This window comes from Fusarium subglutinans, assembly GCF_013396075.1.
Source record: "Fusarium subglutinans strain NRRL 66333 chromosome Unknown NRRL66333_c0000108, whole genome shotgun sequence".
Taxonomy (NCBI): Eukaryota; Fungi; Ascomycota; class Sordariomycetes; order Hypocreales; family Nectriaceae; genus Fusarium; species Fusarium subglutinans.
This window is the reverse complement of record NW_023502171.1, coordinates 105,719-132,652: the sequence shown is the minus strand read 5'-3', so window position 1 is coordinate 132,652 and position 26,934 is coordinate 105,719. Positions and strand designations below refer to the sequence as shown.

At 47.4% G+C, this 26,934-nt stretch overlaps 10 protein-coding genes across 10 annotated transcripts; 6 read left to right on the top strand and 4 right to left on the bottom strand.

Annotated features, from left to right (window-relative positions):
- Window positions 1-238: 238 nt before the first annotated feature.
- On the bottom strand, window positions 239-1,622 carry FSUBG_8131 (glycosyl hydrolase family 71; the record flags this gene model as incomplete). The annotated part of the gene is made up of 7 exons (XM_036686509.1): window positions 239-674; window positions 737-774; window positions 870-972; window positions 1,029-1,086; window positions 1,129-1,212; window positions 1,272-1,482; window positions 1,620-1,622. 7 exons carry the CDS (start codon window positions 1,620-1,622, stop codon window positions 239-241), a joined length of 933 nt encoding a protein of 310 aa, XP_036536400.1.
- Window positions 1,623-2,412: 790 nt separating this feature from the next.
- Window positions 2,413-7,323, top strand: FSUBG_8130 (uncharacterized protein; the record flags this gene model as incomplete). The annotated part of the gene is made up of 3 exons (XM_036686508.1): window positions 2,413-2,828; window positions 3,009-5,734; window positions 6,755-7,323. 3 exons carry the CDS (start codon window positions 2,413-2,415, stop codon window positions 7,321-7,323), a joined length of 3,711 nt encoding a protein of 1,236 aa, XP_036536399.1.
- A 477-nt stretch (window positions 7,324-7,800) lies between these two features.
- On the top strand, window positions 7,801-8,367 carry FSUBG_8129 (coq5 family; the record flags this gene model as incomplete). The annotated part of the gene is made up of 2 exons (XM_036686506.1): window positions 7,801-7,849; window positions 7,976-8,367. The coding sequence occupies 2 exons, from the start codon at window positions 7,801-7,803 to the stop codon at window positions 8,365-8,367; spliced, it is 441 nt and encodes a 146-aa protein (XP_036536398.1).
- Window positions 8,368-8,489: 122 nt separating this feature from the next.
- On the bottom strand, window positions 8,490-11,182 carry FSUBG_8128 (C6 transcription factor; the record flags this gene model as incomplete). The annotated part of the gene is made up of 6 exons (XM_036686505.1): window positions 8,490-9,197; window positions 9,243-9,418; window positions 9,465-9,738; window positions 9,786-10,321; window positions 10,368-10,855; window positions 11,130-11,182. The coding sequence occupies 6 exons, from the start codon at window positions 11,180-11,182 to the stop codon at window positions 8,490-8,492; spliced, it is 2,235 nt and encodes a 744-aa protein (XP_036536397.1).
- Window positions 11,183-12,720: 1,538 nt separating this feature from the next.
- On the top strand, window positions 12,721-14,156 carry FSUBG_8127 (monoamine oxidase; the record flags this gene model as incomplete). The annotated part of the gene is made up of 2 exons (XM_036686504.1): window positions 12,721-13,044; window positions 13,104-14,156. The coding sequence occupies 2 exons, from the start codon at window positions 12,721-12,723 to the stop codon at window positions 14,154-14,156; spliced, it is 1,377 nt and encodes a 458-aa protein (XP_036536396.1).
- Window positions 14,157-14,314: 158 nt separating this feature from the next.
- Window positions 14,315-15,351, bottom strand: FSUBG_8126 (uncharacterized protein; the record flags this gene model as incomplete). The annotated part of the gene is made up of 2 exons (XM_036686503.1): window positions 14,315-14,735; window positions 15,212-15,351. The coding sequence occupies 2 exons, from the start codon at window positions 15,349-15,351 to the stop codon at window positions 14,315-14,317; spliced, it is 561 nt and encodes a 186-aa protein (XP_036536395.1).
- Window positions 15,352-15,662: 311 nt separating this feature from the next.
- On the top strand, window positions 15,663-18,141 carry FSUBG_8125 (succinate-semialdehyde dehydrogenase (NADP+); the record flags this gene model as incomplete). The annotated part of the gene is made up of 3 exons (XM_036686502.1): window positions 15,663-17,035; window positions 17,084-17,188; window positions 17,385-18,141. 3 exons carry the CDS (start codon window positions 15,663-15,665, stop codon window positions 18,139-18,141), a joined length of 2,235 nt encoding a protein of 744 aa, XP_036536394.1.
- Window positions 18,142-21,267: 3,126 nt separating this feature from the next.
- FSUBG_8124 (uncharacterized protein) lies at window positions 21,268-21,531 on the top strand (the record flags this gene model as incomplete). The annotated part of the gene is made up of 1 exon (XM_036686501.1): window positions 21,268-21,531. One exon carries the CDS (start codon window positions 21,268-21,270, stop codon window positions 21,529-21,531), a length of 264 nt encoding a protein of 87 aa, XP_036536393.1.
- Window positions 21,532-21,912: 381 nt separating this feature from the next.
- FSUBG_8123 (uncharacterized protein) lies at window positions 21,913-22,290 on the top strand (the record flags this gene model as incomplete). Its single annotated transcript, XM_036686500.1, has 1 exon — window positions 21,913-22,290. The coding sequence occupies one exon, from the start codon at window positions 21,913-21,915 to the stop codon at window positions 22,288-22,290; it is 378 nt and encodes a 125-aa protein (XP_036536392.1).
- A 1,982-nt stretch (window positions 22,291-24,272) lies between these two features.
- Window positions 24,273-24,680, bottom strand: FSUBG_8122 (uncharacterized protein; the record flags this gene model as incomplete). Its single annotated transcript, XM_036686499.1, has 1 exon — window positions 24,273-24,680. The coding sequence occupies one exon, from the start codon at window positions 24,678-24,680 to the stop codon at window positions 24,273-24,275; it is 408 nt and encodes a 135-aa protein (XP_036536391.1).
- Between the last annotated feature and the right edge of the window lie 2,254 nt (window positions 24,681-26,934).

Here is a 26,934-nt window from a genome sequence, read left to right as displayed (position 1 = left end):
CGGGGCAAGGAATCCATCAAGATAAGCGTAATTGGTTTAGTGGTAAAATTCTCCGTTGCCATTCGAGTAACGTCGGGGAGCCCAGGGTTCGATTCCCTGATTACGCAGTACAAGCTTTTCTTTTGCTCTTTTCGAGTCTCTCATCTCTTTTTGTCGATATCGCGATGTCCTGATCTTGGTGTTTTGAGTTTTGATGCTATGGCCGAGTGGTGGCTGTCTTGTGTGGCGTAAAAAATGCTTAAGTATAATTGGCCAATCCCTCTGCCCTTCCAGTTCGAAACTGATCATCGAACAGGGCAACAGCCGGATTCAGCTGCGGAACAGCTCTCCCGATCTCTATCAGAGCGGTTCTCATGTCCCTGATATTTTGGTTGAGAATTGTCCGTGCAGAAGGATGGTTAATGTAATGAAAGACGCCAATGACTGTGCAGAACCGATCCGGGATGGTCGACTGTCTAAACGTACTTACCATTGAGTTGTCGAGCATAGATTGGAAAGTGTCTTCTGCAATGGGATCCACGGGGCTGTTGGTAGCAATTTGCAAGTTGAAAACACGACCTTTCATTTGATTGAGCTTGCGCTCGCAGAGTGCCATTGGCGGGCGGTAACCCTGCGATCCAAACATGTTTTCGAAGTAATCGTTCGGAGTTCGGAGCGCAATACCAGATCCCCATCTGCGCAAGGTAGTAGGCAGTATTCTGGATCTCCAGTACCGATCTAAATCTGCTGCACTGACATGCGGGTTTCTCGCTGTGCCTCCTCCCGGAAGTTGGCCTGTTCCCAATGTGTGTAAAAAGTCTTGGGTGAATTGCAACTGTGGGCTTCTGTCAGCTTGCGAATAAGCCAAGTAATTAGTGATTGAAACCCACGTCAGGATTGTGTTCAGTATCCCATCCATCCAATCGAGTCTGCCTGCTCAGAGTATCTGCCTCGACCACTATTTCGTCAACCGCTGTGCATCCCTCTGCCAATCTGTAGCACAACATTAGAAATGGAATAACTGTAGACCTAATTCGCTCTCAATATACCTGAAGGCATTATTAGTAGCTGGCAATCCTCTGGTGGGATCGTCCAGATGAGTAGATCCTGGATAACGCATAGCAGCAACGAGTATTTCCCATGTTATACCTAGGTCAACGAAGAAGACCCCGAACCCTCTTCTGCGCCCCGCACGCTTCTCGAAGTCTTGGAAGCCGCGCTCCGAGATCGTTTCTGCTTCCATCGTCAGAAATCTTACTAAAGCGGTCGTACCGGCGTTCCCTGGAACTTACCATTAACATCTAGGGTCCTGGCGACATCAATATCCTCTTTGGAATATTCGTCAGAGAAACCATCAGCCCAAGGATCTTGACCACAGTCTGTGGAACCATCCTCCATACAATAGCACCTGAATTTGTAGCAAATAGGTTCTGGGAGGAAGAATGGGAGTTCTGGATCTCTAGGGACCACTCCCCCGCCATCACCACCACCGCCGCCAGGACACTACACCAAGGTAGAGCCACTGGTAAATAGTATTTAAGGAAGAGATTAATATTCATATAAGTAAATCTGTCTTTTGCTAACTAATATAGGGATAGAACCAGACAAAGGGTACTGGGCTATGTTACAGGTGTCCAAACCATGCTAGGCAGAGAGGGTCAAAGCGCAGATTTGATAGCATCACTGCGCCTTAGAGGCCGTGCTGGACCCTTCTGCGGCTGGGATCATAAATGGATTGCTGTGATTAGTCAATTACCTCTGTCCTCAAATATGAACAGTGTCTCAACGCTAGGATGTTTGTATCTATCAAGGGCTATGGACTGATAATTGTACACCGAAATAATAGCCACTGCCCTGTTGGGATCAGTTAAGCACATATCGTAAGTAATAAAATATTCTCGTCACTAAGAGAGAAGCTTATATCACACAGCGTTTTCTACCCCCCGATATCCAATCATATGCCTGCACTGCACAGCCTGATTGTTGACTTCTGATCAGATCATGTTACAAGTATCAGGCTTCCGAGCAGCCCCATATCACATTGAAAGCGGAAAAAGGAACTGACTATCTCTGTTCAATGCATGGAAAAATTGTAATCACGATGGAAAAGGAACAAGTTTGCTTTTCCCTTGGTCAAAAGCTCCAATCAGACTTGTTTTCCGAATAATCGCCCATCGAGCAGTGACAGTCAAGGCATCCTGCAAGGCGAACCAGGCTTGGACATGGCGCAAATTGATTGGACCACTGTGTTCAAATGTGCAGAACTGGGCCGCATATGCGGTCGCCTTCTGAGTGATGTCTGTCAATGCTGCCCAACCTCTCCAACGCCCAATCTTACTCCTCACTCTCATCCCAAACATCCATAGATTTCATTCCCCATCAGAGTCCAGACGTACTCATCGAACTCGGAGCATAGAGAGTGTGCCGCCCGCAATGGCAACCGGTTTGGAAGCCCTTGGGGCTGCTAGTGCTGTTATTTCATTGATCTCGTTCGCTGGGAGCCTTGCTTCTCTCACCATGAAGATTTATGATGGTATCCCCACTGCCGAGGATGAACTGGAGGCTTACGCGACGAGAATGCTGGATGCAGCTCAACGTGTCAAGTCCCGACAAGTACCCAGAGGAACGCCAGTAAATGACAAACTATCGGAAGTTAGCCAGAAATGTATCGACGCAGCTAGAGAGCTGGAAAACGCAACTCGAAAGATCAGCACTCAAAAGGGCAACAGGCTCAAAGCTTTCTACTCTGCCGTCCGCGCGAAGAAGAATAGGGCGAAGATTGGCGAATTGAATAAGTCTTTGAACCTGTGCAAGGGATTGATGGAAACAGAGATTCTATTAAAGATATGGTAGGTACTCTATTCACTGTCGTCAAGGAGCAAGAAAATATCAGACCTATAGCAAAAGGCCTCCTAAACTTATATTCAGTTACCTGAGTCCTTTTATTATTCAGGATCAAGGCCCTGAGATTTATTTCCTCCCATAACTGTTTATCTAATCAACGCCTGCTAACAGCTTGACGTGAATAGCGATCAGGACACTGCGATAGCACGACAACAGTTCCAAGGATTCCGAAGTCTAGAGGTTGATGTCCAGAACCTCATTCTCAAGATTGCGGAAGGCTATACCAGAGTAGAGCAACTGATCTCCATCGAGGCCCAAGCCACACGGGATGCCATCAACACCCACGTCACATCCGAGTTCAAGGCTTTGGGCATCAAGAACATTTCAGATAACCAACGTCAACGACTCTTGAAAAGTCTCAAGCCCGAAGAAATCAGAGAGAGATATAACGCCGTCCTACCGTCATCGGATGCCTGTTTCGAAAGGGTTTTTGCATCATATGAACGAGTTTGCCGTAACGACACCGGGTACAAAGCCTGGAAAGGTTACGAGCAAGCATTCGGCGATGAAAGGGAGAATGGCAGCGACGATGACAGCGACGACTACAGAGATGAGGGTGGCGACGAAGCAAGGGCCAAAGAGGAAGTCGACGAGATTGATCTGATATGGGAGTGTTTTAGCACCTGGCTGCAGTCGGACAATAAGCTCTTCTGGATTCGAGGAAAGCCAGGATCTGGGAAAAGCACATTGATCAAATTCGTTATCGACAACGAGAACACAAAGCGTTTACTTCGCTCTTGGCACCCAAATACTAGAATTCTGTCGCATTTCTTCTGGAAGATCGGCAGTGAACCTCAGAACAGCATCAGAGGTATGCTGTGTTCCTTGCTTTACAACCTCCTATCAGAAGATCAGGATGCCATCGATAAAGTATTGAGGAATTTCAAATACTCCGAATCGAAAGACTTTTACAAAGAGTGGTCATCTCCAGAAGCAGAGAAAGTCCTCTGGTCCCTTCTAGATGTTTCAGCTCACCCAACCTGCATTTTCGTCGATGGCCTTGACGAAATATCAGACAAGGACGGTTATCAGGCCCTTGTTAGTGCTGTTCAAAGACTTACAACATGTCGAGGAGTCAAGGTCTGTGTATCAAGCCGACCCGAGACAGAGTTGGTCAAAAAGCTCGAAAGTATTGGAGCACAGAACTTACGATTAGAAGACCTCACCAAACCTGAGATGGTCGTATATATACGCCAGGAATTTGAAAGATTGCCACAAAGTCGGTTAGCCGATTTGCTCCTCATGGGTTATACAAGCAGACTTTTGCATAAAGCGCAAGGGGTTTTCCTCTGGCTTGCTCTTGCTACGAAAAGTGTCATCAATGGAATTATGAATGGCGATGACCAGGAAACCCTTTCCCAAAGACTCGAGGAACTTCCAGAAGAGCTTGAGTCCCTTTATCAAACAATGTGGGAGAGGCTGAATGGGGATAATCGAGTTTACCGAGAGACCGCAGCGCGATATTTTCGCTTTGCCATATCCGACGGTTGGGCAACGACTCTAAGGATGGTATCGGTCGAATTCGCGAACTACTCAGATGAGCCCAATTTAGTCCAACTAGCACTCGCAGTAAAGGCCGAAAACCGGTCAATCTTTCCACCTAAGGCCAATGATATGGATCTCTTCGAGCTGAATGATCTGTGTGCTGCGACAGAAAGAGATATCCAGATCCGATGCGCTGGTATGCTACAAGTTGGTCAACGCTCTACTCTTCGCATCAAGGGGTTCCCCGATGCGATGATCCCACTGATGCGACCCGTCCAATTTATTCACCGAACAGTTCACGACTTCCTAGTTGATACAGAGAATGGTCAATCGATTTTGAACTACAGGTCGAATGAGGCAACATTGGTCGACGAAGGCCTCAAACTCCTTATATGCCGGCTCAATCTAGCCAACACGTACTACCGCGAGGTCGGGGTTGTATCAGGTTGCCATGAAGCTCTTGATGACTGCAATCGATTGTATTTCATGGGAGTGAATCCAGATGCTATATTGAAGTTACTTGGAGTAATTAAAGACCTTTATGAGAAAGGTGCTTTGGAGGGCTACATTAGGGTGAGGGGGCCTCCCCGGACCTTTCCATGTATCACAGTATATTATCTGAAGATCTTCGACGATTTTATCATTGCTTCTTTTATGCCGAATCCCTCACCGGAGCTTGCTACCAGCCGCCTTCACGAACTGGCACTTGCAAGTGAATACATGGGAAATTCCGAAATATCAGTCAGGATAATCCGAGGCCTCGTTGAACTTGGTGGAGAGGTACATGCTTTCAAGAGGTCAAATTTGTCATTTGAGCTTCCGGGACATGAAATGACTATAGCCCAACACACCACAGCCTTCGAGTCACTTCTTCGTGGTGCATTAGATTCGTCCCATTGGGGCAACCGTCACAACGCGAGAAGCTCGTTTGTTGGTGTGATGGAATGTCTGGTACAGACCTGCCCGGACTTGCACAGAAAAGTTATCTTATTTCTTGGAAATCTTGGTTTCTTAGTCTCTTATCAACTTCGTGAGGAGCAATTATGGCTCGCGTTGGAGGTCGATCTGCAGTTTCTCATGAGCCGGCTACTGGCCAGCGCCGACTTGGAGAATATCCCAATTGAGTTTAGTACTAAAATCCGCGAACTCGCAGCTTCTTTCACCAAGCCTCATGCACGTTTTCGACATATTGTGCGTCGTCGAGGAGAAGACCCCCGGACTTATTGTTATCGAATCCTCGACCAGGAACCATTCCTGGACATCATTGATAGCCTTGGGAATACTGTAGTGTACCAAATAGCGGTTGAAGCCTTTGAAGACGTCCTGGACGCCAATAACAGTCCTATAGATAGCTCTATCCATTCAGGTAGCTCTATCCATTCAGGTAGCTCTATCCATTCAGGTTCCAATTTTCCACCTGAGTGTTTTGAGGAGGTGCCTATTGAGGAAGAGATGGATATGCTAATACGAGAGGGCATAGGGCTATATAGAGAGGATGATGTAAATGTTAGGTAATAACTTTCCCTTAGTTATAGGGATAGATATAACTATTGATTTTGTCCTTAATAAGAAAACTACGAGAAGTAAACTTAACAAGCTATAGAGATAGCTACTGCCCATAATATTAAGCTTTAAGCTGTAAATAAAGATAATAAAGAAAAATATAATCATTTATTTCCTCTTAATATAAGCTTGTATATAAAAGCTTCTTTAATAATTAGCATATCCTATTATAAGCCTTGAGGTTTTATAAAGGGAGTTTACTTAAATAAATATTATAAGTCTAGAACTGGCAGCCGTTTGGTATCTTTAATTTGCTTCCTAAAGTGAAGCTAAACCGATAGGTAGTATCAATCTAATATAGTAATAGGCTTGATTATGGCTTATGAATTACAAGACGTGTAGATGATCGTACTACCAGTCTCTATCAGAACCCAGTCTCAGGTCTCGGCCAAGTCTTAGAAGCAAGGTATTAGCATATTTATCAATCAATAAACTATAAAGAAAACCCTACAAGACGTATATTCTTAAGATGCATTATCTGTGGGTAGGGTTAATTAAAGCCTTCTCTGGTACCTGAAGCCTCTCCCTCTTGCTGATTATAAGGAATCCAGTTTTAACCAAAACTAAAAGCCTAGGTAGCCGGGGGAAAATATCGTGTTGTCATTCATCATCTGTATTCGCAGCCTAAAGCTTAACCTTATAGGCGGCAGTCATCCCCTTAGTAAAGAGAATATAAAAAAGCCACAACTGGCTGCCAAGCTGAGCGCACTTTTATGAGCACCTTTGAATTACATACAAAGACTTAAGCCATGCAAGAGAGCGCCTTGATGTTGAATTCACCGCTATCAATTGCAACAGCATTCAATATTCTACGTCTTCTTAGCCAAGTGCACCATGGGCTCTACGTGGGCAGTTCTTTTCCTGCCTCTTCTCTCATCTGGCATAGAGATCGTCCCTCGGCATGATGGAGAAGACCACGGTGACAGCGGCACAGCCCACAACCACTCAATGGCCCACGTCCAATTCAACTTCACGCCCTCCGGCATCCCCTGGCCGACCTGTGCGAGGACCTGCTGCAACGCCAACTTCGATCACTTCCCCAAGCCTGTGAATCATCCTCTATGCATCAGTCAGCTCTTTTACGACAACGTCACCACCTGCCTCGCTTCCAACTGCACTGAGTACGAACAGGGCGCCTACGCTGTCGTTGCCGAGATTGAGTGCCCCAAGGACGAGGGTTACGAGGTCGACATTGATAAGGATGCCGTGGTGGCTGACCTGAAAGACGCGGGAGGAACTCCACAATCTTGTGAGGGTATCAACAACGAGACCATTCAGTGTCAGAATGGCACATCAGAGAATGCTGGAGTGAAGATAGTTGGAGAAGTTGGATTGGTGTTTTCGGCTGCCACTATTGCTAGCCTTGTCGCCGTTATGGCTTTGAGCCTGTAAATAATGACTTTCCGGTTGATGAAAATCCAGGGATTACTATATTATACAGGCCAAGATGACAAACCTCAATAAACATGTATTATTTAAGTGTAAATTTAAACTTGTATATAATATTCTTAAGCCTAAAATCACTTGTTATTCGTAATATTAGTTTCAAGAAAAATGGCTGTTTGGTTCTCAAGTCTTACAGTATCGCACAGCTTATCCGGACCACTAAGAACTTGCTCACCCACCAATTCGTTAAACGTTTGTTTCCGAAAAGGTCAGAAAGTATCCGAGTGAAGAGAGAAAAGAGTCCGAAGAGACATATAATGACTAGGAAACCGCCAGACCCTCCCTGCGTGAGAAGATTTGCAGGAATTGTTCCACCTTATGTTCCCCAACAGTCAGCCAAATATTCTGTGAATAATTTATCCGGTGGCTTGTTCCGTGACTCGCTAGATCTTCCATCGCCAGCTCCAACGAGAGTAAGACAACATGGCCCACGCAAAAGCCCAGGACGAGCTTCAGAAGCGTTACGAAGAAGGTCACAGTCTCTGAAAGACCCCGAGGGGGAGTACATGATCACCCAGGCGGATAAGATGATGGGAAAACCGGCACGGATGCTGATCGCAAAAGTAGGGCTAGATCATTCTACCACTGCGAGCTTTAGTCTTCTTGACCATGGGTGTGGCACAGCTCTGCCTCGAATCTCTCCCCTTCCAGACGTCGTTTCCAGACCCGATGCCGGTTGCCCTTCATGGTAAGCCGGAATGGGCAGAACCTGAAGGCATTGAAGGGGAGCTAGTCCGTCACGGCTTTGTTAATATCAAGATCGAAATTGTTGATTCCATCCATCCGGTTGCCAATGCCGAGGGCTTTTTAGCCTCGTTTGGAATGATGGTGAAGTGGACAATCAACACTTATTGGACCTTGGAGCAGAAGGAGCAGTATGGAGATGATTTCTATAAGATTCTAGCCGAGCATCTCCGGACTAAACATGGTGGCAAAGGCTGGGACTTGAAATCAACAGCTATACTTGTTACGGCCCGGACGCCGCAGTAGTTTACATGCTGAATAGTGATATCTGCTTTTTAAGCCCTTGCTAAATGCCTTGGCTTGAACTTAATACTAAATATATAATAATTTAAGAGAACCGGTTACGAAACCCCTATCTAATTTTCCCCTTACTCCAAAGTTAACATATTCTCGGGCATAATATCCGGATCCCCTATCTGATGCACAATGGACAAAAACTCCTCCGACGAAATCCCAATATTATCAAGAAACTCCATATCACTCGTCATAGGATTCTGCACACAATTCATCGGAACCTCCATCCCCAGCGTCTCCTGCGCCAGAAGTCGTTGCTGCTCCTCGTCGGCCTTTCTCGCTAGATCTTCGTCTGTTACTGCGAGGGATAACGTCTGAAGACCTTGTTGCTGGACTTGGGCCACGAGCTCTTGGCACTGTGCTTCGAGATATACGAGCTCTTGCTTTCGAACGGAGGCGAGGCGGTTGCCGCGGGCGATCATGTTGTCGAGGAGTTGGTGGATTAGCAGACGGCAGCCTTGGTCGTCTGCTACGCCGGGGAAGAGGGCGGTTGCCATGTTTAGATGAAGGGCGGCGCCGAATGTGAATTCGAGATCGTAAGGGAGAAAAACCTCTGCGGGTTGTAAGTAGAAGTTGAGGAGGGGTATGGGCTGCGTACCGAGGAGACTATACTCGCTGGTGAGGATTTGGAGTGTCTTGACAGCTGATTTTATACCGGTTGAGATTACGGCTGCTGTTTGGCCGAGGAAAGCTTCAGAGTTTTCATTGCCTGGTTGGCCGAGAATGTCAAGGCGTTCTTTAAGAACTGAGAGTAACAGAGGTCTTGTGGCGACAATAACACACTAGCAATGTTAAAGGTGTAGTTAAGCCAGGACTGCATGACTCACCTGGTGGTAAAGAAGAGTTATGTACTTTGTGCCTCGGGGCATGGTATCTACCGAGTTTTTGAATTTCAGAGATATGATTCTTTCAATTTCTTGGGCGTGATGAGCAAGCGTATGGAGGATTGCCTTGGTTTGCTCGAGGAACTGGTCAAGTGGCGTTTTCTCCGGCTTATAAAGTGCTTGAAAGGTCAAAAATCGGTAAGGGATTCTTGGGACTTGACTTACTGGTTAATATCACGGAAAGCAGATGAGACAGGTTCACTTGAAGACTGCGAGCGCTATCATCTTGTGACCCAACATTCGGTGGGTTGACTGGTGTAGAAATGTCACTATCTTGAACAGACATAGGAAGTCCCAAAGAAGACGAAAAGTGTCGATCCATGATGTACAACGTCCACCATAAATCACGACAAGAAGTGACTGTCTCACTGCCGAGCTCACTGTCAGGTAATTGAGTATGCAGACCCTCCAACTGAGCTATTCGAATAGCCTGGCCAAGCTGTCATATCGTCAGTCATGAAACACAAACTCTTCGAAAGTACCTACATATACGTGAGCAGACTCCCTCTCATCAATCGAATACAAATACAAGCCAACCATGGCCAAAACCTCTATCGCAAATAAGCTATCCTTCCAAAGAGCCGTATGATCCGGCATTAGACCCATCGCACGTACAAAGAACTTTGCACCGGGGGGTTCCTTGGATGGGAGAGGCTGGGAGGAGAGGAATGCTGTTCCAAAGGCTAGAATCAAGAGAAACTTGACATACCAGAGGCGGTTCTCCTCTGCCTTGCTCTGCGCGTCAGAATAGAAATCACGGATCTGATTCACGAATTCTACCTCGTCGAAGAGACGATACGTCTGGCCCAGGTGGAATTTGAAAGTGTGGAAAAGATAGATTGCGTAGTCGAGGGAGGGGAGGCCGGAGACGTCGGCTCTGTCCAGTTGTTGCCAGGACAGCTTGTAGACATCTTCTTCGATTAATTGGGGTGGTATGTTGAGACCGCCTGGCTGTAGCTTATCGCCGAGCATGAGCATGAGTCGCAGAGTAAACGACCACGTCGACCAAGGCGCAAGCCATACTATTATATGTCAGAATGTCTCTCATAAACCAGTTCTTGCACTCACTCCACGTGCGCCTGTTCTTGCGAGTGTTCTTAATGATCTTGGAGGGTATTGTAAACGCACTCGGCCAGATGGTTAACGGCGACTCGCCGGTTTGTTGCGAATAGGACGAGGTAGCTGCATCTTGAACGGACGGGTCAGATTGTTGTTGGGAGCCTACCGTGAGCGCAGGAGAAGCAAGACTGGTATCAACCCCGCACTGACCATTGACATCGTTTCCAAAAGCAGCATCGTTAGTGCGCTTCAATCCGGGAGAGTAGCTATCTCCTCCAACTTGAGATGATGATATTGGTGGCGAACAATATGAGGGGTGAGAGTTTTGAGAGTGGACGGATGCTGCGTCCATTGATGAGCGGTATGGAGGTGGTACTGAGGCCGTGGGCGGTGAGCGATATGTAAATGCTGTGTCTATTTGTCCTGCATTGTCGAAGATGTTATTTGACGGTGAGCGTTGTTGCTGCTCTACTCGCTTTTGAAGATCTTGGAGATATCTTGGGTTCGTCAGTGAGGGTCAAGATAAGGACATTTGTTGACGAACTTCTCTGATACCATCACCTTTGCACCTCCCTCTGTAAAGCGACATTGCACAGAACGTCGCTGACAATTCTGACACGGATCCTCGCCAGAGCATTTGATCTTGCTCTGTCTACACGCGACACAGCTATGACGCCGTCAGCCCAGCCCAGAAACATTCTCAGCCACCTCGCAAGAGGGGCATGGCATATAGCTCAAACTCAAAGCGGTGAGTGGCATGACATGACATACGCATTAGCTGTTCTTCTTGTCTTGCGAGGTTCCTTGTGCGCGCCTGATGCCATTATCTTACGATGCGTCGAAGAATCTTTGGAAGCTCCAAAAGGAAACAGTAATTTTTTTTCTTTGGCTGCAGTGTCTAGAGTGTGTCTTGGGTTCCCCTGCAGTTTGGGTGTGAGTGCCACTGACCCTAGCACCCCCGCACAGCACAAATGCCGATCAAGTGATTGGCTTTGACGTGGCCGTTACCGGGGGCGACACTCGATGGACTACCGGACTTGGTATGATGCATGATGAGATATTGGGCTGCTATTGCTATTTGAGACATTCTAGAAGGATTAATGAAACATCAACTACACCTATGCTTGGTCTGAATTGACTTGACAATGCTCTATGAAAGAATAGCTTGTTTTCTTGGCCAACGGTATATACAGCAGTTAGACAACCAAGTATTTCCAATCCCAAACGTGACCGGCCCTCGCTCGCTGGAATGCCGTGGCTAGATAAGCCCAACCTTCCCCCTTGTAACGTCAATGAACAACACACTATCGATCCCCACAATATGCACTATATCCCATTGGTCACTGGAACAAAGGGCGTCTGGCCACGGGATCAATGGTCCCAATGAGGAAATAATTCTTCACATCGCACATTAAAGCGAGGTCGGCGTCATTCATGACGATCTCACTCACTTATCATGTTTGTGGGTGAGATATTCGAGGGGAGATTGCAGGGATCGGGAAGTTGGCCTTTCCGATTGGTGAGGGAGTGAGATAATTACTCTTTTGGAAATGTTTGGCGGTGCTAGTGTTGATAACGGTAGGTTTGAGATATTCATATTTGGGCCAATTGTTTGATATGGATTGGTAGCATGCATGATAACGGTTGCAAGGGGGAATAGTAGAGCCCTGGTAAGACAGTTTGCACTAATTATTATTGGCTTATGCAATTCAAACCCCGTTTTGTGATAATGCTACTAAAGGTAGGGTAATTTGAAGGTCGACGGCTGTTGTTCCGCAGTGCATCTTGTTCATTGCAGGACGCAATTAACTTGTCCTTATTAGCAAGTATCCTTCCAGCCTACAAATATCATTGATGTAGCTTACAGTCTTTTGGTAGTGACATTTGAGGGACTATCAGGTAAATTGACCGGACAGTCATCCGACTCGATCCGGCGCCCTCTCCGCAAACCCAGTTCTCCAGGGTCCGCAGATACCCCAACCGTGCACGAACTCTTCCAGAAGTTATCCATGTTAATATTACCAGATGAAGCAGTCTCAGCCGGCACGGAACGCTGAAGAAAACCGGGGGGGTTAGGCTAAGCGACTTGATCTCCACGGCGGGGTAGAACAGTCTTCAGTCTCGGGTCGGGCATCCGAACATAGGATCATGGGTCTGGGTTCAGGACCTGGCTATTGTGCTTGAGACCATGGGTTGGAACTTACTTACAACGAGAATACTCTTCATTTGAAAGGAACATAGGACTTGGCCCTCGTTACCTTTCGACTCCATAGAAGCCCCTAAGCCATCGGAACAGGAATTCTGCAGCTTACAAGGACATTCTATCTCTCCGGGACATATCCGTATAGAATCAAGTATCATCATGCTAGACCTCCTCATAATCGGCGCCGGCTTCTCTGGCCTTCAAGCCGCAGTCACCGCCCAAAAAGCTGGTCTATCCATCGCCATCCTCGAAGCTCGTGACCGAGTTGGCGGTAAATCCTGGACTGTTCCCCTCAAAAACACAAATGGTAAAGCAGATCTCGGCGCAGCTTGGGTCAACGATGAACTACAGCCCCTCGTTTGGTCGTACATCCAACAATTCGGACTTACGGATCAAATCGTGAAGCAGAGACTTGGCCATAAGGCTGTGGTGGTCAGTGCAGATGGGGAGAGGATTGAGTTCCCTTTTGGAATTACGCCAGATGTAAGTTATGGTGCATGGTGTGATTTGCAGACTTGGGGAACGCGTGCTGATTGGGATAGTTTACGCCTGAGGAGAAGAAGAACCTTGAAATGGTGAGAGATCATATTCAGGCTGAGTCTTTGAAGCCTCATGGCTTTCGGAAAGAGGATGATCAGATCAGTTTAGATCAATATGTTCGGAATCTCGGCGGGGGTCCCAAGACTCTTGCGATGGTGAACCTTTGGGTGAGGGTGATGCATGGTCTTGAATCGACTGAAGAGTCTGCGGCGTGGTTCATCGAATATTGCCGTACAAACCATGGCCTTCTAGCTATCCGAGCAGATGACCGTACAGGCGGTAATTACATGCGTCTCAAATCTGGAACACAATCCATCGCCCAGGGAATCGCTCACCTCATCGGCCATGAGAACATCCACCTCTCAAATCCCGTTTCCTCAATCGAACAAACCAAAGCCGGTGTTACCGTGAGAACAACAACTGGAAAGGCCATAAAGGCCAAGAAACTAATCATCTCGATGCCTTCGGCTCTGCTCAAAAAACTCTCCTTCTCACCCTCTTTACCTGAGCGAGCACAGGAGGTATACAACAACACAAAGCTAGGTCATTATAACAAAGCTATTGTATTTTACAGTAAACCTTGGTGGCGCGATGGTGGCTTCAATGGCTTTTTTATGGACTTCCGCGGCCCAGCCTGCGTTGTACGCGACACCTCTTTCGACGACGAAGGGATCTACGGGTTCACCTGTTTCGTGAACGGTCAACCCGGTGAAGAATGGAGCAGAAGGACACCCGAGACGCGGAGAAAGATAATTCTTGATCAACTGGCGCACGCTTTCGGGTCGTCGGAAGCGTACAACCCGCTTGAGTTTGTGGAACAGGTCTGGCAGAATGAGGAGTTTAGTCGTGGTGCTCTCGCACCTGTTACCAAGATTGGACATCTAGCCAAGTATAGAGATGTTTATGGTAAGCCGGTGGGCAATATTTATTTTGTGGGAACGGAGTATGCGACGCACTGGAAGGGATATCTTGAGGGTGCTTTGACATCGGGACATGCTGGGGCGAAGGAGGTGATTGAGGCGCTGAAGGATCAATCTCTGCAGGCAAAGCTCTAACCCGGGAGCTTTCGCTGATTCTCGTTATGGTCCAAACGGCTAAGCGTGTTTTTAATGTGAGATTGTTGGTTCTATTGCTAATGATGAACCTTTCAACACTGCTAGTGTGCTATGTTTCTTGAACCTATACGACCCCTATCAGCCCTCAGACAACCATTTTACCGTTCCCTCCGGTCCCCTCCGAGAGAATTCTCCCTTACATCATTCATGAGCCCGGCCTCTGCAAAGATCCATTGCCTGATGGCTGTGTGGTCTACGCTTGAAGCATTAGGGCTTGGATCAAGACGCATCATCATCGCAAGCAACTTGATTTCAGTCTGTAGAAACATCTCTTCAGGACCGGCAACCCGAGAGAGAAGCACGACAAGCAGAGCGACAAGAGTCTGGAGGTTTTCATCGGCTGTGGAGAGATTCTTCTTTTCTCTTATGGCAAAAAGATTTGCAAAGTGGTTCTGATATGGTTGAGCGAATCCCTCGGTGCCCGTCAAGTTCATATGGCTCGAATAAAGTAATGCTATGGCGGTCATGACGAGGTCGTCGGTCTTGGCGAGGGGGACAGCATATTCTTGCCACTTCTTTCTGTCTCGGGTTTTTATCATGGGAAGAATATGATCCCAAACTAGGTAGACGCGGTTAGTGACTAAAGTCAAGATCGCGGGGGAAAGAACTTACAGATCCGTATGAAGGATCGTTCACATGGTGTACGGTGCTCCTAGCCTGGGTCCGTAATCTCGAGAGCATTATCTGGCATGGGGACCTGAGGAATAGGCATAGGCTGAAGAGATGCATTTGCGTGACTTTCAGGTTCCATGCTGAAAGAGATAAATTGTAAGTACCTAATCTGGTGTGTTGTGCTGAATGGATGAAAAGTCTGCGTTGGAAGCCTTGACAAGATCCCAAGGTTTCCATGCTGGGTACCTATTGAGCGATCCTGCCCTTTGAGAAGAAGGTGCTCTAAGCTCAGCATCACTTCCCCCTAAAGTTATCATAAATTGTAAAAAAGAATATGCCCAAGACTTTTAATGACTGAAGATAAGGGCAATAAAGATTCGTACCTTTTTCGGCCTAGTCGACAAGTGTGTAGAGAGTGTTTGACCCAAATCTCCATCTCGGTTTGGGGTCTGCGCTCAAACTCAGCATCGGCTTCTAAAGCCGAGATTCTCGATAGCGGTAATTGTTCCATTCGGCGGCGCATCACGAAGGAAAGCGGCGGCCAGAACTTTGACGGAATTGGTGAGGCTTCGTCTCCTTCCCCTTTTGATCAGCGTGTCATCTGTCATCATCGGCTTCCCCGCATCACGAACTTTCCATAAAATAACAATCTCCAACTCCTGATCAACCTGACACCTTCGCATCTCCATCCCAAGTCGGACACAAAAGATAATTGCATTGCGCTGCATCTGGAGACTGCGATATCTCACGCCGAAGTATCATTCGCCATCGCTGTATAACAATAGCCGTCACCAACTTCAGTCGCTGGCTCACCTGCATCAGTCACCGCTTACGATGTCATCTCTCACCTCAACTCTCAAAGATCCTTCGCTCCTCGTCGAGAACCGGCCCTTCATCAACGGCGAATGGCCTACCTTCGCGTCCGCTCAAACCTTCCCAGTCTATAACCCCGCGACAAATACCATTATCGGCTCAGCACCAGAATGCACCGTCGACGACGTCAACAGTGCCATCTCCGCGGCTTCAGAGGCCTTTCCCCTGTGGCGCGCTCAATCAGGCCGCCAGCGCGCAAAGATAATTCGCAAAATCGCAGAGCTACTCGCAGAACATAAATCCGATATCGCAAAGATCATCACTGCGGAGAATGGAAAGGCCAAAGCGGATGCTGAAGGGGAGGTGATGTTCTCAGCGGGGTTCTTTGAGTGGTTCGCGGAAGAAGCGCCGAGGCTGTGCGGTGATGTTGTCCCGCATTCGCAGCCAAATTCGAGAATTCAGGTAATCAAGCAGCCCGTCGGTGTTTGCGGTTTGATCACGCCTTGGAATTTCCCCTTGGCGATGGCTGCGAGGAAGGTCGCTGCTGCGCTTGCGGCTGGGTGTACGGTTGTTCTCAAGACGGATGGTGTGACGCCTTTCTCGGGGAATGTTCTTGGTGTTCTCTCTGAGCGCGCTGGTCTTCCAAAGGGCGTTCTTAATATCGTCACTGCTCTGGACAACACACCGAAGCTAGGTCTTGCGCTGTGCGAGTCCGACGTCGTCAAGAAGATCTCCTTCACGGGCTCGACCCGGGTGGGCAAGATCCTGATGAAGCAGTCAGCCGATACTCTCAAAAAGCTATCTCTAGAGCTTGGGGGCAACGCACCCTTCATCGTGTTTGACGATGCCGATCTCGAGACCGCGGTTTCCAGCGCCATCATTGCCAAGTTCAAGGTCACTGGGCAAACATGCGTTTGCGCCAACAGGATCTACGTCCAGGAAGGCATTTACGACCAGTTCTCCGAGCGCCTAATTGAGGAAGTTGGCAAGTTCAAAGTTGGCAATGGAGCCGACCCTTCAGTGACACATGGCCCTATGACGACAAGTGTGGACAAGGTCGAGGAGCATGTCAAAGATGCCCTCAAGAAGAAAGCGACTCTTCTCTTAGGCGGCCAGCGGTTACCCGATCTCGGAAAGAACTTCTTCCAGCCGACAGTCCTGGGCGATGTTGACGATACGATGGCCGTGACTTACGAAGAGACATTCGGACCACTTGCGGCGTTGACCAGGTTCAAGACAGAAGACGAGGTTATCGCAAGGGCAAACAAGTCCGATGTCGGGTTGGCTTCCTATATCATGACAAATAACCTAGCGAGATCGTACCGCGTGCAGGAGAGATTGGAGTTTGGCATGGTGGCCATCAACACAGGTGTCATCTCAGATTGGGCTGCTCCGTAAGTGCCAACACTTGTTAAAGAGGATTAGTGACTGACTGTTTGTAGATTTGGTGGTGTCAAACACTCTGGTATGGGGCGTGAGGGCAGCAAATATGGTGTTGATGATTACATGGTTCTCAAGACAATTGTCACTGGCGGCATCAATACTGTGTACAACCCAAGGCTGTGAAGAAGGAGCATCTTGGGCAAACATTCCCAAGCAAACGACATCGTAACAACAATTCTGTGACCCATCAAGGTTGCTTCCACTGCATTCCACGTCATACTCCTGCAGTGAATGGAGTCATTGAGGCTATTGTTGCGATTGTCTGCATGAGCTGCAAACGACACTGGCAAGGACTGACAGCATATCAATTCTCAAATCTGCCAAATCGCATCGTCTCCTCTCCCAAACATCTTTCCCTCAACCCTCCTATCGACACAAGAAGACCAAAAACGTCACCACATCATCAGACATGGCTACCGACAAGATGAAGTCGTCCCCTCTGAAGCCCTCAACCCCCATCGCCATCCCTCCCGGTCGAAATCGCGCCTTTACCATCGACCAGCTCCCTCAACACCATCCTCCCTCCCGTCGCTCAATCCTACCCGGAACTCCGAGCCCTCAAGGCTGCACAGACACCGCTCCTCCCGATCCTCGCAAGACTGTCAACCCGGAAGACCCTCTCCGCTACGTCGACTCTCTCAAACTCCAAGTCGTCCGCAACCAGCGCGGCGAAACCCTCGGCCTCAAAGTCGTCGACGTCAACTCTGTCAAACCTGAACGAGCAAACATTTGTGCCCATCTTCATATCGGCAAAGAAAACTCTGGTCTTGTGTTTGATGTCGAGAGTCCCGAGGCGATGAAGGAGCTGTACTCTAAGGCGTCGTTGACGATGGCCTCGGACAGGATTATGGGCATTTTGTTTGCGCCTCCTGGGGCGGAGGCTGGGGGTATCGCTAGGGATGCGGATTGGTCTTTTTTGGACGGGGATGTTGGAGGTAGAGAGGCGAAGGAGGAGAATTTGAAGGAGGAGAATGTGAAGGAGAGTAGGGATCAGGGCCGGTCAGATGCTCATACTCTGCTTCCCTTGCATTTGAGGGATCTTCATCTTAAGGATTGAAGAGTTTCTCTGGTGGTTGATTGAGGAATGACAAGATCGCTGGCGATTACGGAGGATACGGTTGCTTTGTCTCGGTGGGAATTTGCCCAAGAATAGCTGTTTGATACAGCCAAGTGTCTGCATTGGAGCAGGAATAAAGAACACTGATTCCTGCACGCCAATCTCTCCCAGTGATTTCGATACCACTACGGTGATATTCCCTTTACTCGTCATTTCGATGCATGATAATTATCTGTCTCGCCATTTGGGCTTGTCATATCTACCCGTTTTGGAGGCGCATCAGGCCATCACAGCAGCTATCTGTTCTTATGGGCCCTCTGGTCATCATGAGGTTGGGAACTGGTAATGGGCTCGAAGACAGCGAGCTTGAAGTCCCCGATGATGACAGCTTGTCTACAGGCATGAGTCAGGAAGAGATGATTAGGATCTTTGGTTTTGATGTTGAGGAGTGGGGAAAAGCTGGAGGATGGAGGAGATGTCAAGAGGCGCCGGAGGTGATGCGAGTGGTAGCGAGAGGAAGAGCGAGTAATTGAGGGTAGGCTTAGCAAGGTCATCACTTCACAACAGCAGAAATACAGCAAAGCATTAGCGGCATGATCTGTCCTCTCCTGTGGCTTGACTACCTATCGTCTCTGCCTCGTCGTTTTCTGCAGTGCTTTCAACTTGTGCGGGTTCTCAAGCCAGACACTGCCCCGAGGCGTCCTCATGGAGCAAGAAAACATAGGACCTGAATATAAGGTGTCAAAACAAATTCAGTAAAGACGTCCTAAGTTTATACTAAATTACCGAAGCCTTTTTCCCACTTAGGATCAAGGTCCTGGGTTTTGTTTCCTCCCCTAGGGCGTGCATCAACGACCTTCGTCAGAGGTGACCAGGTCAAGTGTAGCGCTTGTACTACCGACACGAAGTACTTAACATGCTACCTTAGTGCTTGAGTGCTCGAATCGGTATGCCCGCCTGGAAGACATATGCGTGCGTTGTAGGGGAAGCTCTACTTGGGGGTAGAATGGGTGAGTGATTGAAGGACTTCCGCTTCTGACTGTGAGTATGGGACTGCTGGCTGAATGTAAGACTTGATTGAGTGACGATACGTCAATTCTGGTACTGTTGTTGCAGTGATTTGGGCTTTGTCACGCTGTGATTGCGACGTGATTACCAGCCTGTCGCTCATGTATATAAGTTATGAGCCTTGCCACTGTCCATGGTCACTCCTCATAGCAAGCACAGCAAACACAGCAAACACAGCAATACACAGCAATATAATACAGTGACTACAAACCTCTTCGCACCACCTACAACTACAGAATGGCTTCTGCACAGTCAGTTAATCAGACGATTTACGCCATAACAAAAGAAGGCGACGACTTCATCCCCATGACCGCTCAATGGACGTGCAAATCTGGTCCCATACAGGCCCAATGCGGAAAGATCAACAATGATATAACGACCAAGCAATGCCAGAGATGTGGCTTCGTACGCTCTGATGCTGTCGCACACGTCGGGGAGAGACTTGAAGAGGGAGTAAAGGGGAGGTGTTGGCAGATTTGCGAGATCAAGGCTGATCTGACTGAAGTCTGGACGTATAACTTTCGTCGTGGAAAGAGCGAGTTTTGGGCTAAATGTACTTCTCATCCGAATAATCTTCAGTAGGCGAGGTGAGGACTTGATTGCTGCAACGGAATTGGTTTCTCTTTATGGCGCAGTGAATTCGAATGTTGTGAAGTAGATTTGTTATGTGTTTGAGATCCGTGGCTGAGCGTATATCACTATAAGGAACTGAACAGTCCTCGGGTAGCAAGAAAACATCAGACATAGAAACAAGATACTAAATTAAACTCAGTAAAGGTGTCTTAAACCTATCCTCAGATTCTGTTAACTGAACTAAGTCTTTTTATCCTTTAGGATCAGTGGTGAGTTTCTTTTCTCCCCTGGGCAATGAGCTTGCATGAAAGAGACATTGCCACTTACACTGCGTTAATCGCTTATACCATATATTACCTGAGGATATGCAATTGATTCAGACTACTTACCATGTCTGTGAGAAACACATCAGCTTTTACTGTGGATACAAGAAGGTGAGTGAGAGGGTGTCATGGCAGAGTGATTGTGCCTCAACGGCTAAGTTGTCGTGGCAGCTATTCAAGCACTATAACTCTCTGATTCGTGTATTTTCAGGAACTGCTCACATCCAGCATGTATAAGTTGAGAGTCTTTCCCACCTATCATCACTCCGAACAACACAACACTCAGCAATACAGCAACAACTATCTCTCTGCACCACCACTATACTACACCTTTACCTATACATAATGTCCTCAAAACAACAAGATCCCCCAAACTCATACGCGGTGACTGAAGAAGGCGACAGCATCCCAAAGAACGCTAAATGGACATGTAACTTTGGGCATTCTTTTAAGCCCTCCAAGAAGGGGTGCGAAGGGAGAAATGAAGATATAACGAACGAAATCTGTTCGAAGTGTGGGAACAAACGTGCTATTGGTTCAACAGCGGACCTTGGTGAGACGAAACCCGGCTGTAAGAGACCAGAGCCGCTTTGGATGGTCTTCCGCGAGGACGATGGCAGTGAATTTTGGACAACGAATTTCATCGATGCCTGAGCTTGGGAGGAAACTATCGTGGATCTTTTTCAGCTCTTTAACTACTAGAAAGAAAATGTGTTACTTTGACAAATGTATCTGCTTGCTTGCTATCTCGTGACGCTGTAATCTCGTGATTAGTTGGAATGATGTCCTGCGCCTATGTGTATACCTCTTTGAGCCAAAGCATTGCCGAAGTAATAGAAATCAATCATCTGTTGTTTTGTGTCTCCAGAGACTCGATTAGTACACTGACTCAGATCGTGGGCAGGACAGTGGACTGCCGTATGAGCCATTCACGCTTCCCCCTTTGTCGTTCAAACACTGCAGGTTATCCCGTTACACTGAAGAAAGTTTGTCTCACGTCTACACACAGTGATTCAAGATGTTGGACTGTGAACAAAGAGCTCGGAACTACTCTCCAACGATACATAAAAGTCCCAAACTTCCGCAGCTTGCTACACAGGGCATCAAGCACTCCAAGTCACACAAACACAACAACACACAACTATCATTTACTTCAACCAAAATGAGCAAGCCTACTGAAGTCAATATCGCCTATTGGCTCTGCATGAACGTCAACTGCATAAAGCAGAACGATATTGACTGCAAGAGATGTGAAGTGTGCAAAGCCGAACTTGCAAAGGGAGCAAAGGCATTGGATGCTGATATTGACGATATTGGGGAATGTGAGGGGATTGATTCAAATGGGAAACCAGTCTGGAACCTTCACGAGGCAAAGACTGTGGACCTTTGGGAGGCGAGGGCCAAGAGCACATATGGCTGGGATTAGTGGGTGAGACCGGACGGGAAAGGACAATACAGTCACAATTGACCTCAATATCAGATACAAATCATGCTTCCCTCCAATAACTATGTCTTTAGTGTCGAATGATGAAGATGGGACCTTCGTGATCGTTCTATGGATTGCGCACCAGACCGTGACTTGCCGCGCAACACTCGAAAGGACTGCCTCGAATATTCAGTGCCGTACAATTTCCCCTTATGAACCTCTTTATCACTACACCTTTTCAACTCCAATCAGTTTCATTGCTTACAGAGACGGTGATTGTCCCCATCCTTGTTCTATATAAGTCCTCGCAATGCACCACCTCGTGTCGAAGCAAGCAACCGACAAACAACCAACACGTATCAAACTCCCTTACAACATACCATGGCTCCAGTCACTGCCATTCGTGGTGATCATACCATGTGGCAATGCATGACCACAGTCAACGACGAGTACTGCCAAGTCAACAACATGTTTGAGTATGGCCAGGACGACAAAGGTTTTGCCATCAGAGTGCCAATGCTAGGATGTCCCAAATGCAAATTAGGTCGAAGAATCGGAACTTTGGCCTTGAGGGATAACTGGGATATAATCGGACACCTTGAGGATTATACGTCTTTGGGTGAAGAAGTCTGGGAATATGATGTGCCTTATGATGTCGATGAGCCGGGTCCGGTTCTGTATAGAACTGTTGCGAGTTTACGTGAGGGCGATATCACGTATGATGATGTTGTCAGTGATCGAGCTGCTAACGGGAATTAAGAGGCAATGATCCGGATGCGCACGATGGGAGAACTTGGAGATATCATGATACGAGCTCATCTTGAGGCAGAGTTCCAACGGGTTTCTATTATGGAATGCGACTATAGTCTACTTCATATTGGTTCCGATTCACCTCCATGTACAAATACCCTCTTGCCACTGGACTACCATTCCCGAGGAGACGCCATTTAAGTCTCCAATTCGTAATGCCACATCTCGACGCTATCTATATCTACACTCCCAAGAACTCCAAGTTTGAGCCCCTCTCGAGTCATTGCATACGCAAATCTAGGCTCGCGAATAGAAGCGCACTTTCTGCACTGGTTTTCCCACATAGCCATTGTTGTATTGCAGAAACCCCCGTTTCGCTCGGGCCTCACGCACTTCCAATGTGTGTGATCGTCGCGGACGGTTGTTGTGCGTTCCATAAGAGGCATTTTAGGTGGTGAGATGGACTTTCAAGGTCTTTATATGTTTGTGACGTATATGTGATTGTTGTCTATTCGTGTTCTGGATTGTCTGGGAAATGTTGGGAGTTGGCTACTGTAGGGCCAAGGGAGAATAGTCAAGTTTATAACGCTGCTTTCGTATCTTCCTGAATCAATGCCTGCTGCACATAGTGCAGCACTGCAAAGGCTGTAAATATGTAGCTTATCACATCACAAAAAGCTCTTATCAGCTGTAACCTCAGGTCTCTTCACGAATGGAGTGCACCATGATGAGAATCGCAAGCTTCGTGCCAACTGCATCAAGAGCCTCCGCATCTCTGACTTCTCTTTTCCAATCACAGATAATTAGCATCTTCGTATATTTTGGTTGTCGATGAGCATCAGAAACCTGCTGCACCTCTATTGAGTAGGTCAGCGGTATTGGTGTAACACGAGTTTGCAGAGAAGTATTTGGAAGTAACACGAGAACTTGCTCTCGGCGGCTTACGTCTGTTATGACTAAGCCATGATTCCCAGCTTGACAGTATCACGATAGCAAGCATGTGTTTGTATAGTTCAGTCCATATACTTCAGCTATGAAGTCCCATTTGCTGTGATACTATAATACCACATCTCCCTACCCTCCGAGTCAACAGAAGCAAGCACTCCCAGCATATCACCATTACTCGCCAGGGCTGTTGAGCGGATCCCACGGTCTATACCACAAACACTGCAGGTCTTCTCCGTCATTGGATTCCTTGCTTCGCAGACGTTTCCGTTGACAAGTTTGTTGCATTGCCAGTGAGTGTGATCACCACGGACTACGGGTGTGAGCGTATTGATAGGCATTTCAGATATGTTGTGGATGAGTTTGCAATTTGGCACTACAATTTGAAGAAGAAGATCTCAAGCGGAAGTTCGGGAGTGTATTGAGTGTATTTTATAGTATCCGTGTATACTGAATCAGGGGTTCTGCGGCCGGATATCTCTCTTGGTCCAACACCCATCAGCTACAGCCGTTCCTGATGGTCTCATACTGCCAAATCGCTTCACGGTCTGGAGTGAAATCTACCACCATCCCAAGCGGTTGTTCATCGTGTGTCTCAGCAACCGATCCCTCCTCCAGGCCAAATCCACATACAGTGCAATGTTCTTGGGTCATCTCAACTCTGGTAAAGCACGTTTCGCCTCGCTCTTCGTGCATGCAGCGCCAGTGAGTGTGGTCGTTACGGACTTTGGTCGTGAATTTGTTATCGATATCAGGTCCAGGCATGATTGTGACGTGATGATGGTTTTTGTTTAAGGAGTTGAGTTGTTTGTAGTTGTAGTAAGATGTTTCTGTGTGTGCTGTTTGGGTGAGAGTCACTGGGCGAAGGGAAGCTATTATACCTGACATTGGCTATTGTTCAGGAGTATTGTTCATTGTCAGACAGACATTCTTTTACTGGGCTCGTGTGCGCTGAGCTCATTCTATCCATGAATCAGTAAACTACAGACAATGCATCACTATTCACCTAGCTACCTATGTTCACTGCATAAGTCTAACCTTCCAGCTCACATTCCCCCCATCACAACGTCATTGTCATTGTCAGTGTCAGTGTTAGTGGGCTCCTCGCAACTCTCCTCCTGCAGTTCAGGGAAATACTCCCACCACTCCTGTATTCCCTTGGTGATACTGACAAGCACGCCAAGGTACATCCCATCCTCGGTCATCGCAGCTGCGCCGACTCTGCGAATACACCCGCATTTCGTGCAGAGTCGCTCGCTCATCTTCATGACCTCTTGACACTCAATAGGCTTACTTTTGTCGTCGGATTTAGCTTCCTTGTCTTTGGGCTCAACTTTCTCGTTGCACTGCCACTTAGTGTGCTCTTTGCGAACGACGAGTGTTGAACGGCCGGGTTCGATCCAACGGCTCAAGCGTCCAGATGCGAGGGCCTTGAAGTGGCGGCGGGTAAGCATGACTGCAGTGTGTTGGTGTAGTGTTTAGCAAGTGTTGAGGTGCAAGTTAAGAGATGAGAAGAAGATTGAGGAGAGAAAATTACTCGTAGAGTCAATTTATAGTCTTTTTCTATGCTGGATCGCTGAACGCCGATATGCCATGTTCCCGCTATCAACCCCGAACAAGCTCAAGTGTGCACGCCGTTCACTTTGAGATTATAGTGCCATTTCTCTGTTCCATCAGCCTCAAAATCAACAAGGCTCCCCAACACATCATCGTTCTGAGCAAGAGCAACAGCGTTCTTCCCGCGCCGTTGTCCGCAGTGTGTACAGGTGTCGACGTTCATGCTCATAGTGGCAACGCATCTGGCGTGACCTGGCTCATCGATCATTTTGTGGCATTTCCACTTTTTGTGGTCACCCCGAATTTGGGTTGTTGTCTTTTGAACATTCTCCGACATTGTGCAGATGCAAGTGGTGGTGTTGAGATGTGGATATTGGTGAGGTATTGGTATAAGTCTGGGTAAGTTATTGGTGTAAGTGAGTGCAGGGTTGAGATGTTGGTACGCCCTGTAGTTGATGAGTGAGTGGATAAAAGGGTGAAAAGTCTGCCCAGATATATACACGAGTTTATGCAAGTGATTGTGTGGATGATTAGTGATTCGCAGAAAAGAGTTACACATGAATCACATTCAGTGCACTCAGTAGCAGTGACTGCTCTTGCTTGCGGCTCAAATGACCACGAGCCTAACAAATACTGGGGAAGTTGCAACTCAACAGCTACACAATCAGTGGAGTCGCTAAATCGTTCATCAATAAAGAAGGATTCTGTGAGTCTTTGGACATATTCCCTGCAGGATTGTCATTATGACGCTGAGTTATATTTTTTCTGGGACAAATCTTGATCTCTTTATGCATGTAACGCTGACAGTACCCCAGCAAACCTATAAATAAATGAATATGTATCACATTCACAGAGCCTAAATGCCTGTCTTTGTGATGTAGCTCTTCTTTGGGACATACTCAATGAGATTCGCAGTCACCTTGTCACAATAGAGTGCAGTTTTCTCATTACAGTCTCAACTGAATAGATACTAATCTCAATGCTTAAATATTCCATCATTATATTCGCTTAACGTTTTGTGGAAAGATGTAACGATGTTAGTGTATGCGAGTTCTGTCTTGTTGGCGATTGGGACGGCATGCGCTAGGCATTCTGGTAGTCAAATGGTCTTCACTTAGGGCATGCACAAGTCTAGATGTTCAACAGCGCTCATCCAAATCAATTCTCAATTGGCAATTGGCAATTCTATTGCGACAATATCTCATCGTTATCGTGGAGATGATTGTTCGAGTCCCTCGTCTCGATCATTTTCCCCCCTCCGTCCCCTTCCCATTCGCACCACGTCGAACTAGCCTTTTGGGACACCATGCCCAGACTTCTTCCTTTATCTTGGCCAATTGCCCAATGACATTTGAGTCTTTATCTAAAGCCGATGTCCCAGGCTGACGGTCGGTGTTGCAATGACCACATGCTTGGTAAGCCAATTCGTTGACGTTTGCACAGCCTATGCATTGCCAGTGGGTGTGTTCGCTTGCTCGATCCACTTCGTCAGACATTTTCGTTTTATATAATGGGATAAGCTCTTCGATGTGTGAATTTGATGATGTTTTTGTGCTGTTTGTGTATGTGTGGACTTGCTAGCAGGGACAAGGAGGACCACTTATACCACCAGTTGGCGATGGGCTGAACTACGATTGAATCACAACCGTGGCGATTGATTCACTTGCTCTAGTACTGGATTCTGATGTCTTGTAGTGATTGTGCCTGAGAGATGCGTCGCTTCAACACTGTTCACGGATACGGCCTTTGTTCAGAGACAAGGGAACTAACTCATCACGGCCTTCATGTCCCAGCTAACCAACAGCAGCGAAATTTCTTCAACAATTGGAAGTTCAATTCTCGCCTCGACTCATCACACAACATCCATATACTTCCAAACTTTTGAGTCAAGAACAGTGGCAGTGTCACAAGATTCACGACTTCAGAGAGGAGCACAGCCTTTAGGTAGAACATGTCGCCTTTGACTTGGGATTATGTTCATTAGATGGTTAGTCACAATTGAGGACGTGTTACAAGTCAAGCTTAACCTGTTCTATTCTTTATCTTCAGAAGTATGATATCTAGGATGGGCTTTTCTGAGCAAACAAAAGCATGCGTGGCCATGAGCCATGAGAAATCCTGTCCATCTCCAAGCCTGCTGATGTCCGATGC